The sequence below is a fragment of the Salvia miltiorrhiza genome, chromosome 2, assembly GCF_028751815.1.
Source record: "Salvia miltiorrhiza cultivar Shanhuang (shh) chromosome 2, IMPLAD_Smil_shh, whole genome shotgun sequence".
Lineage (NCBI taxonomy): Eukaryota > Viridiplantae > Streptophyta > Magnoliopsida > Lamiales > Lamiaceae > Salvia > Salvia miltiorrhiza.
Genome location: NC_080388.1, coordinates 46,856,791 through 46,868,541, shown reverse-complemented (window position 1 = coordinate 46,868,541; position 11,751 = coordinate 46,856,791). Strand labels below are relative to the sequence as shown.

Below are 11,751 nucleotides of genomic sequence, written 5' to 3'. Positions count from 1 at the left end.
TGCGAACTATGCCTTTTTCCTTTTTAAGGAATATTTCACGCATATTCGAACTCTTTGAGTATAATTTTATGCACCCCTTTCTAAACCCGCTTCTTAATTTCCCTTCCCCAGTCATGGTTTTCCCGGATTAATTATCCTTAATTAAGGCCGGTCGTGACACCCAATGTTTAACTATTCTCCTGTTTAATTGAGTTGAGAGTTTACGCATCAAAATTGAGGCTCCATGACGCCCTGAGTTGCAATTCCAAACATCAGACAATGAAATTGACAAAACGAGAATATGTATAGGTTTCAAAATACCTCAATTAACTTTCAGTTTCAACATTAGATGGAAGTTCAAATTTCAATTCAAAACTCACGCAAAAAAGAAACAAATCAAATTAATTAAGGCATTATTAAAACTTTCTAAAATTTGAATATAATTTGCACCAAAAATAAAAAAAAAGGAGGGATTGAATTAGCAATTCATCCTTAAATTTCAAATTGAAATGCCGACATGGTAAAGAAAGAAGACGAATTTGAGAAGAGAAAAGAAATTAAGAGACGAGGAATGAGTTTGGTACACAAGAATTGTTTTGAATAAGGACTAATATGTCTTTATCTAATTTAAGAATCATTTATTTCTTGTAAGGTGTGGCTCCCTCTCTCGTGAAACCTTTTATCCTTTTCGTAAATAACATAATAATAATAAACTATTCTTAAGAAAAAATTGTCCCTTTGGCAGTGGCACAACCTAGTTGCATTGTGAGGTATTCATCAAGTCAAAAATCCCACGCCAAAGCTTGAGTCTCTCATTACCAAATTTTCAAATGTACCCATCTTATTTAATTTACATGCTATTGTATAGGACACTAAAAATAGCAGCCACATATATACTCCTACTTTCCTAAACCTACAAATAAATAAATAAAATCACATTATATAAAACTTTTAACTAAAATATCGGGAATGGCGGGCGAACAATTTCATTGCTGATCACGACCTAAGAACAACTAAAGCGATCATCATTTATTATACGCAATATTTTCATACATTAAATTGAGAAAGTGGGTTATAAATCTGGACACATTACATAAAATGTATAGTTGAAGATCAAATTAATACTATATAAACTGCAAAAAGAAAGACAAATTAAAAGGAAGGAAAAATGAATAGTAAAAGCATGGAGAAAGAGAAGGCATATATTGCAGTGATAGTGCTACAGTGCAGCTATGCAGGCATGATGGTGTTGTCAAAGGCAGCTATGTCTTCAGGGATGAAGCCTTCCGTCTTCGTCGCCTACCGACAGGCATTCGCCTTCTTCTCCTTGCTCCCCTTCGCCTTCTTTTTCACCAGGTTTCATTTCAATCTCCCCCATTAACATTTTAATTTAAGCTTAATTTTCTGTTATTTTTCGCAATATTAATTGATTTGATCTGCAGCAAGGGGTCACCTCTTACATGGAGTGGGTTATGCAAGATTTTCTTTGTTTCTTCATATGGGTAATATATTATGATTGTGATTTTAGTTCATGTCTTTTTTGGATAAAATATTACAAGTGTAGTGACTAGTACGTTACGCAGATTGGCGTTGAGTTTCAATCTGAATTTAGCAGGATTGGAGTATATTTCGGCAACATTTGGTACAGCTATTCTCAGCATTGTTCCTGCTTTGGTCTTTATCATGGCTGTTTGTTTAAGGTAAATCATTAAGCAAAAACGAAACTATATATATAGAATAAATAAGTAGTATCTCAACTCTAAAGCCCACCCTCAAATGGAGTGAAAAGAAATTTCTTTTCACTCCATTTGAGGGTGGGCTTTAGAGTTGAGATACTACTTTTGTATACTTCCAGTGCAACTACTTTTGTACGTACACTTCCAGTGCAACTACTTTTGTTTGGTTTTCTTTCGCCTTTTCTTCTTCTTCTTTTTTTTTTTTTTTTTGTTTCTGTCATTGTCTTTCGATAAAGTTTAAATTCATTAAAATGGCACTTCACAATTCTAGTGTCTACTGCCCTTTATTGCGGTCGGATCACTTGTCATGATCACACCATTTATTGTGTTTTCAATTAATTATATTACTACGTACAAGTCAAGGTAAACGATCTCATCTTCAAATTTGAAATCTACGATAATTGATATCTTGATCAACAGAAACTAATTTTGATATGAAGAATAAAAATATGTAGGATTGAAAGGCTAGACATGAGGAAGTGGCATGGAGTAGCCAAGGTATTGGGAAGCATAATTAGCCTGTCCGGAGCAATGGCCTTCACCTTCTACAAAGGCCACGCTCTCTACCACACTTCAACGGCCCACCACCCCTTGGACGACTCAAAACACCAGTGGATCAAGGGTGCTCTCCTTGCCATCGCCGGCCAACTCTTCTACGCCATGTGGATCACAATGCAGGCTCCACTGCTCAAACAATATCCAGGCAAATTGAGACTCACCATTCTACAGTGTGGCTTCAGCTGCCTCTCCGCAACGGTGTATGCTGCCGCCGTGGAGAGGCATCCATCCGCATGGACGCTTCGATGGGATATTCAACTCTTATCGCTCGCCTATTGTGTACGTATCTCAACTTTCGAAATCTCATCGTCTCTTTATTGATTAATTGCGAGAGTGGGAATTTGCAGGGCGTGATAGTGACTGGGTTGAGTTATTGGTTGCAAGCTTGGGTTATAGAGCAGAAAGGTCCTGTTTTTGCTGCCATTTTCAACCCGCTGGCGCTGGTTATTGCGGCCATCATATCAGCTTTTCTCCTCAATGAAACTCTTCACTGGGGGAGGTGAGTGCATTTAATAAGTTACCAACTTATATCAAAATCGATTTTATGTGTCATGCAATGATTCAGAATTTTGCTAATATCGTGCCAATTCGAATTTCTATTTTAAAACACCAAACGTCTATCTGGATATTGAAAAAATAAAGTCCAACGGAATAAAAAATTTGAAAATAATATATCCGGATTCAATATTTCGATTTGATTATTTGATTATTATCCGGATTCAATATTTCGATTTGATTATTTGATTATTCGGATTCAGGATATTTACCCTAACCTTAAGTTTGGACGTGTTACAGTGTTTTGGGTTGTGGGCTGCTTGTGGTTGGGCTTTATTGTTTCTTGTGGGGCAGAAATCGAGAAGTTGATACTAAAACCCAACAGATTTTGGAGGATGTCCATTCTGAGCCCGCTGCGCCAATATCACTTGGTGGAAATACTCCATGAATATATTTATTTGTTTTTAATATTTTCTCTCATTTAATCTGTATGTAGAAGTGACAATTGGTTGTTAGGCACAGATTTTGTCCTGGGAAAGTAATTAGATTCTAAATTATTAAATTCTTATATTTGATTAAATTTTTATCAAACAACGAAAATAATACTCCTAATAAATCTTGAAAACAAGGAAAGTGATGCAAATTTCCCAAATTCATATTCTCTAGTTTTTCTTAAATATTCTTTTTCTCCATTCTCAGAATTCTTACTTGAATATATTTTTAATATTATTTATATTATTTCATAAAATGTAAATTATAATTTTTATTTAGCAGGTATTTTGTGTGTGTATTATTATTATTATAAACAAATCTTAATCAAATTTTAGAGCTATGAATCACACTTTATTTTTTACATCATCATTATTATTATTATTATTATTATTATTATTATTATTATTATTATTATTATTATTATTATTATATAAGAAAATATGAATTTAATTTTAGAATCATGAATCGTAGAATTAACTTTAATAATATACACTGTTGTTACTAAAAAAAATTGATTACATAAACTTTTTATACATATTAATTACAATTCAATTCTTATATATATTAATGATACAAATTAAAAATTCTAACAATTGTTTTTAGTATTCCAAACACAAGGAAAAGAATTTATTAAGTTTCATTTTCTACACAATTATTTTCCTAGTTCGAAATAATATTCTCAGTTCACATTACTTTTCTGGTAAACAAACGGTTATTCTGCTTCCAAACAAATAAATCACAAATTATGGGTTTTCAACTCAAAAACAATGTTGGAATTTTTCTTTTCTGCACGCTAAATTTTATACACTTCGAAATAGAAGAAATAGACTTCAAGTCATCGTACTACAACCAGTTTACAACCAAAGAAACAAGAATTGAAAACTACGGGCAAACCAATTTGTGTGTTTATAATTATCAATTAATTCAATAATGAAATTTAGTAGCCACAAGCCTAATATATTAATTTCTCATGTTTTGTGACCGTGAGAGACATTAAGAGTGTGTATTATTGTTGGTGGCATGGATTTTAATAAATATTATGTGTGTGATATTAGTCGAAGAATAGGCCCGTTCCTATTAGCAAAAGAAGGGGTTCAAAAAAAGAAAATGCACATTTTTGTAAAACGTATTAAAATCGAAAAAATGCACATTTTTATGGAATGAGAGGAGTAATATTTATTAGGCAACAAGTCACAAGCTTTTTTTTTTTTAGGAAAGGAGAGATATTATTAATCGCACGAACATGGAACATGGAGATGACCCTCCACAAACGACGGAGGTTCATTCCAAACATGAACAGTAGTTACATATCTCGCAGCTTTAGCTAAGCAATGCGCTATAGCGTTTCTAGTTCTTCGGACATGACAAACACGAACACCCGACAAAAGCAAATTAAAGCTCCTGTCGACAGTAAGCTGCTATGATATCTTTTCCATTTATAACTCGCTCTTGCTTTGTAATAGCATCACAAGCAATCTTGCTGTCACACTCGATCCACCCATATTCGAAGCCAAGACAAAGCTTCCTTGATTCCCATGAGCTCCCCTTCATCCACACCCCTTCGGCCCGGGACTTTCATCGACTTACCCACCACAAAGTCGCCCACATGATTACGCACAACAATACCAATTCCCATAGAGCCATCACTTGAGAAGAAGGCGGCATCAACACTACATAATACCCAACCCTCCTGTATATTGTGCCACCCCACGCAGTGGTCCTGACTTGACGCAGCAGCAATAGTCGAGGGAGGGGGAGAAGAAGCAGCTCGAGCAAGCAGCCAATCCTCGCGACAACTAGCAGCCAAAGAGACAGTACGCGAGGGGTTAGGTAATGTTTCAGGAACATTTCTTTTCTTCATGTCGATTATCATTTTTCATTACAATAATTACTTTAAATTATCTAGCTCAGGTCCGCGATCCGCGCACAAATTTGCCCCGACGCGCGTCCAAACCCGCCATGGGAGGATCTACATGGTAGCTACACTGGGCTCCAGCCCAGTGCAAGCCCAAAATTTTGTCTTATATATTTAATATATTTAACCTATAGTTCAGTCTTAGCCCAGTCTAACTTTTATAAAAAGATAAAAATACATTTTAATATACTAATAAAAATAAGTTTATTCTTGTAGAAGCTAGATTAATTTTTCTAAAAACATATAGCTGTAGCTTTTTATATGCTTTCAGTGTATATATTATTAAATCAATAAAAAGAGAATAATTATTTATTATAGTAGGTGATCGAATTCTAATCCTAAGTCTATTAAAATTCTACTTGAATATAATATCGGCAAATTCTGGATCCGCCCCTGAAACCCGCTCATATCCGTGTCTCAACTCCAATTTGACCCGTCTCACCCGTACACTCGGTATGACAAGAGAATTTGTGTCAACTATGAACTTGATAGAATTAATCCATTTATTTCTTATTTTGTTTACTTTGAGTATTTATAATACGGCGATGATAATTTTTTTAATAAATTAATAATTAAATAAATAAATTTAAAAATCACGACACAGTATAATTAAATCCAAGATTTTTGAGTTTGATATTAATAATTTTATAACATGCCACTACACGCACTCGGTAATGATAATTTTAAGGTTGGATATAATATAGTCTTGGAATATGAGATGGAAGCTACCACTACCACATAATAATAGTATATTATTCCTTGACCACCGTAATAAGGATCGGAAAATAAAATTTGAGCACGCAACCACAGCCACCTAACCTTAGCTGACATAATAATATATAGCTCATATATATCATAAAAAATTAAAAGAAAACATCTCATATCCAAATTTGGTCTGAAAATGGCATCTTCAAACACAGATGCAGAAAACTATCGATCCTTCATGAACGAAGACGATGTCAAGAACATAAACTGGAGGTATGGCTCTGCTCCCAACTACGATGTAGTTGACAAGCTCTTCCAAGAAGGCAGAACTAAGGTATAAGTTAATTAAATTAAAACTTGATATATCTACAATTAATACTCCTCTCTCCTATTTTGATAGTCCATAGTGTTCTTTCACACATATTTAAAAAAAATACAATTAATGTATTTTTGGCAAATATAAGATTTTTTAGTAATTTTTTTTAATACAATTTAAATATAGCTGGAAAGTGGACTATATCTTACGGCATCCCAAAAAAAAAAATAGAGGACTATTAAAATAGTTAGGACAGATAAAGTAGCATATACAGATATATAGAGGAATTTGGAGTAGTTCAAATGAGTTCATGAATATATCATAACAGAAAATTTATCATTTTTTTGAATGAATTTGTGGTCGAAGTTAAGGATGGCAGTGGATCTTGGACCCGGTCCAGATCCGTGGATCCAGATCCGTTTTTACGGATCTGGATCTCAATTTTTTGGACCCGACGGATCTGGATCTGGATCTGGATCTCAGTTTTAAAAACGGATCTGAATCTGGATCTTGAAATTTTAGATCCGGATCCGGCCCAGATCCAACCCGTGGATCCGTTTTATTTTATATATATTTTTTATATTTTATATTTAGTTTACTAATAATATTAACTAAATTAAAAATAATAAATAAATTACATTCAATAGAATAAAAACTAAAAGTAATTAGATAAAAGTATTTTGTATTATATTTTTCATGATGGAAATTAGATGTTGTTGATTTTGTGAATTTTTTTTAATTTAATTTAAAAATAGTAGATCCATGGATCTGGACCCGTGGACCCGCGGATCTGACGGATTTGGATCTGGATCCAAAATTTTCAGATCCACGGATCTGGATCTGGATCTAGTATATGAAAACGGATCTGGATCTGGTATTGGCCAGACCCGGTCCAGATCCGGCCCGTTGCCATCCCTAGTCGAAGTTCGAATCTCATAGACGATAAAAATTCCATTTTTTTCGAATTCATTATTTATTACAACGAATTTATAGTGTTACTGTTAATATGGTTTATAGATATGGCCTCGTGGATCGCTGGAAGAGAAGGTGCAGACACTCGTTAAGACATGGGAGATGGAGTTGTTCCACAAAGTCGACAACCAAGACTTCAAAACAGTTGATGTTGACAACTACACATTCAGTCTGAATGGTATATAAGTATATTAATGAAACAAATACTACTATAGTACTAGTCATCTAATTAATTTGAACATTTTTATTTAATTTTGTGGGTAAATAATTAATTGGCGTTGGATGTTAATTGTATTAATTAAAGGAAGAAAAGCATTGTCTCTTGAAGAGAAGAGGAAGCTTGGAGGAGGATACATCTCATTGCTGCAAACATCCTTACCGGAGAAGTTTAGGTGCTTCGATCCGGCAAAGGAGACGTTGGACTCGGCCCACCGCGCTTTCACGACGACGTTTCCACGCGGGTTTGCCCTCGAGATCCTTGAGGTCTTCTCCGGCCCGCCGGTGATCGTCTACAAGTTCAGGCACTGGGGGTTCATGGAAGGCCCTTTCAAAGGGCACCCCGCAACTGGTGAATTGGTCGAGTTCTTTGGTATGGCCATTTTCGAGGTATGTAATAAAGAGTCTTTGGATGCCTCAGTTTGCCACTTCAACTATGTTCATTGGCTTTGCCATTAAAATACTAGTTTTTCACTTTTAACGCCTTTTAAGTTTTGTGCTTAAAGTAAGCATAACTAACACTATGTTTGATAACCCTAGATAAAGCAAGATAGATAAATAATCATGTTTTATCTAAGCGTTTGATAACAATATTGATTAACAAGAAGGTCCGCATTAAGCAAGAGGTCCGCTCTTATATCACTGTTCCACTGAGAAATTTAATATCTCCTCCCCTGATATTATTTATCTAAGTTTTATTTATCTAAGTTTTATTTATCATCCTTTATCTCAATTATATATCAAACATATATAGTTTAAGATTAGAGGTGTCAAAATGCTCCGATCGAGTCTAGACCGTTGGATCCCTGTATTAGTACGCTTCCTCACGTTTCACTCTGCATTCCTTTTCGAGTTGTCCATTAAATTTGGCATGCATAGTTTAATTTTTGGCAAAAATAAGGGCCATTAATCTATACTAATAGAAAAATCTATACTAATAGAAAAGTGCCTAAGACATCCTATAGCACAACTTGTGGATTACCTATTTTACCCCTATTACATATTTTATTTTAAGGTTATTTTACATATTATATATTTATAAGAATATATTAATTCATTAGATATTAATTACACTTAATCTATGTGATATATATTTATAGCTATATATTGATAAGGCTTATAGATAAATATATCCATTCAATAAATTATCTAATAAAAGTAATGAATTAATAGATTTTTTAAAATAATAAATTGTCAAATAAAATAACATTAATTACAGCTAGTTTACACAAACAAGTGAGCCATAACATTTTATACACAATAAACACTTGCTGAAAAGAATTAGGGTAAAGAAGGCGGGAGGAAAGGGAGTATAAAATAAGCATAAATTGAAGAATTAGTTTTTAGTTTCAAAGTGATGTGCAAATTGGTGTTAGATTGGAGAATTAAGCGTTGGTTTTGTTATTTAGGTGAATGAGAATTCAAAGGTTGTGAGGGTTGAATTCTTTTACGATCGAGGAGAGCTGCTTGGAGCTCTTGTCAAAGGCTCCAATTCTGACGAGGTGGCTGCTCATGTTTCTTCAAGCTGCCCGGTTTTAAGGAACACTGGTTAATATGTGATCACTTAAACTACTTGAATTCTTTCCCTTACTGCATAAATACTTCAACCTAATGTGATTATGATATTTCTTCAATAATATCAACAATGTATTGACTTATAAGTTTTGATCGCAACATTCTGTGTTTTCTCATTTATTTTACAATGGTTCTCATTTATTTAGTATAAAACTCGTTTACTAATAATTAAGCTAAGCTTGAAATTTACAATGACATTCAACTAGTCGACTCAAAAGAAAATTTGTTGCATTGAGTGATTTAACTTGAAATATAGTAAATTATTGTATTAAGTCAGCAACTAACTTTATCTATTGAAAAAAAAACGAGTTTTAGTAAATATATTAAATTATTGATTAAAAAAATAAACAATAATTAATATTTAAATAGAAATTTAAATTTTGATAGCATGAGCAAGGTTAATACTTGACTCGACTTAAAATTATTCATTGTCATGGGGATGTTGTCAATTTAGCCTGAAAGCGACGGATCGGATTACGGATCGATCCGAATGGATCAACAAAAAAATATATATATATATATTAGAATCGAAAATTTATAGATTTTTTTTTTAGCCTGAGCCTTGGCTCGATGAGTGACGTCAAATATGATCTTCTTTAGCCATAGAGGTAAGAATTATTCAAAGGTAACAGAGGTTGGAATCGGTCGTTTGGATCACATTTTTGACACATTTCTACCATATAGTCATTAGTCACGTAAAACAATAAACCAGGGGGCTTAGCCCACTGGCCATCGGGTCCTCACTCAAGTGAAGTGACCCGGGTTCGATCCCTCTTGGGAGCGAATTTGGAGATTGGAGATATAATTTGGAGATTGGAGATATATTGAATGAAGAGATAAGGTGGTTCTTGGAGTGGATGGAGAACTAATTACTAATATTTAACATGACCAACTAAACTTGCTGTAAATTGATAAAATTCTGGCTATACTTATTGTTTTTGAGTTGGGTCTGGTCTCCATGATTTTTTTAAAAACAAAAGCTACCTTGGTCGGCTTGGACTGGTCCGATGGATGCTTTCATTTTCAAGTTCGGCCCAAATTTGACAACTCTACTTAGATGTATTAGTACCTCATGCATATTTTAGCAAGCAAGACTATAAAAATTAATCCCTCCATCCTGATAATCATGGCTCATTTTATTTGACACAGAAATTAAGAAATTTGTTTTTGAGAGAAAAAGTAAAGTGATCTATGTAAATTAAGCATTTTAATAAGCTTAATAGTTTTTCTTTAATTTAAAGGCCCACAATCATCACCATCCACTACAATTAGAATAACCATTTTAAATTCATTAAATAAAGGTGGCAGTTTTATTTCATGAGTTAAAACCAAAGCGTCATTTTTGGAGTAGAATACCCCGTGCAGAATGTTTAAGGAATATAGAGGCAAAATTTTCAAAGGAAATTTTATTGAAAATTTTCTATTATTAGTGCCACTTTAAACTGAAATATTTGAAACTTACAGCTCACCAAATGTTCAAAAAAAGTTGATTTCCCTCAAACAACAACTATAAATAAACTTCAGTTCTAACACACTTCTTTCGCTTCTTCTTGCTTCTTCATTCTTCTTCTTATTCAAAAACTTTTAAAAAATGGTGAAGAAAGAACTAACTGACACACAACATAAACTCATAGTGCAATTTCTTCTACATAATTCAAAAGATATGAAGCCTTTATATGAAAAAATGAAGAAAGCTGGCCTGAAGCAAAAAAACAGAGAAATGCAGCTCAAGGTATACAGTTAAGTAGTTAGAAGATAAATGCACCAAGGTTTACAAAAAGAGTGCAGATTGATCTACTTCAAATTCAAAGTTTGAAATTATGCAGAAGCGCAACAATAAGAAAGCTATAGCAATTGGCATAAAATACAACAAGAACATTGTGGGAAGATAAGTTAATCTAGGGCTGATTCGAGCTCACACAAATGCCATCAAGCATGATCTTACAGTCCCTCAATAAGCTTCTGAGGTTAAGGTTTTTCACTTCAAGCCTTAGAGTATGACAAAATTTCTAACATACTTAAATTTAAGAAAATGCACAATACAATACACATATATGAGAAGTGGTTCTATATGACAAAGGCCTCTCATACATATTCTATCTCACTCAAGAGGAGCCTGAAGCACGCATGAGTTGCAAAAGCAAGAAGTTCATCACCAAGATAATGTGTTCATGTGTGCGGTTTTCAAAATGTTTAGTGATCACAGAAGATTCAAGCATTTTGCACGATCATTTTTTATCAGGATGGAAATGTTGTATTTGATGGGAAAATTTAAAATTTTCCATTCACACAAAGTGTACCAGCTCAGAGAAACAACAAAACATAAATGCAAGGACATTTCAAAGCACACACAAATATATATATCAACAAATGTGCCCCAGAAAAAAGAAAAAAAAATGACGTGGTTAATAGGAAAAAAATTTGAATAGCCGATATTAATTTATATTGGGAAAATTATAGGTTATCTCTTAAATTATTTGTCATTTAACAAAACACGTATCTTGAATTGCCGAAAATTGAAGGGAAACTCGTTGACGGCTTGAAGAGAGTGGTTGACATCATGATGCCCATCTATTTTTTTGCCTATTGGATCACAAGTTTTGTTTCATGTTTCTGACAACCGACGTTCATTAACAAAAACTAGAAATTTTAAATTGAAGCTCGACATGAAGTCATCTTAAGTTGAGAAAACAAAAGATGTATAAGAGTTATTACTACAGCGGAAGTCTATATAGAAATTGAACCCTAGCCTCAGCTCAGACCCGTCAGCACCGGCCAGCCAACCTGAAAAC

General features: G+C 33.6%; 2 protein-coding genes across 3 annotated transcripts; both read left to right on the top strand.

The window, feature by feature from the left end:
• Positions 1 to 946: 946 nt before the first annotated feature.
• On the top strand, positions 947 to 3,336 carry LOC131011739 (WAT1-related protein At1g43650-like). The gene is made up of 6 exons (XM_057939560.1): positions 947 to 1,335; positions 1,422 to 1,481; positions 1,563 to 1,679; positions 2,171 to 2,552; positions 2,621 to 2,772; positions 3,069 to 3,336. Exons 1-6 carry the CDS (start codon positions 1,148 to 1,150, stop codon positions 3,214 to 3,216), a joined length of 1,047 nt encoding a protein of 348 aa, XP_057795543.1. The 5' UTR covers positions 947 to 1,147; the 3' UTR covers positions 3,217 to 3,336.
• A 2,535-nt stretch (positions 3,337 to 5,871) lies between these two features.
• On the top strand, positions 5,872 to 9,079 carry LOC131011738 (pathogen-related protein-like). 2 transcript variants are annotated; one of them, XM_057939558.1, is made up of 4 exons: positions 5,872 to 6,214; positions 7,214 to 7,346; positions 7,473 to 7,774; positions 8,794 to 9,079. In XM_057939558.1, exons 1-4 carry the CDS (start codon positions 6,077 to 6,079, stop codon positions 8,935 to 8,937), a joined length of 717 nt encoding a protein of 238 aa, XP_057795541.1. In that variant the 5' UTR covers positions 5,872 to 6,076; the 3' UTR covers positions 8,938 to 9,079. The 2 variants fall into 2 exon arrangements, with proteins under 2 accessions (XP_057795541.1, XP_057795542.1); XM_057939559.1 differs by having other exon boundaries at positions 5,961 to 6,214; positions 7,497 to 7,774.
• Positions 9,080 to 11,751: the final 2,672 nt, after the last annotated feature.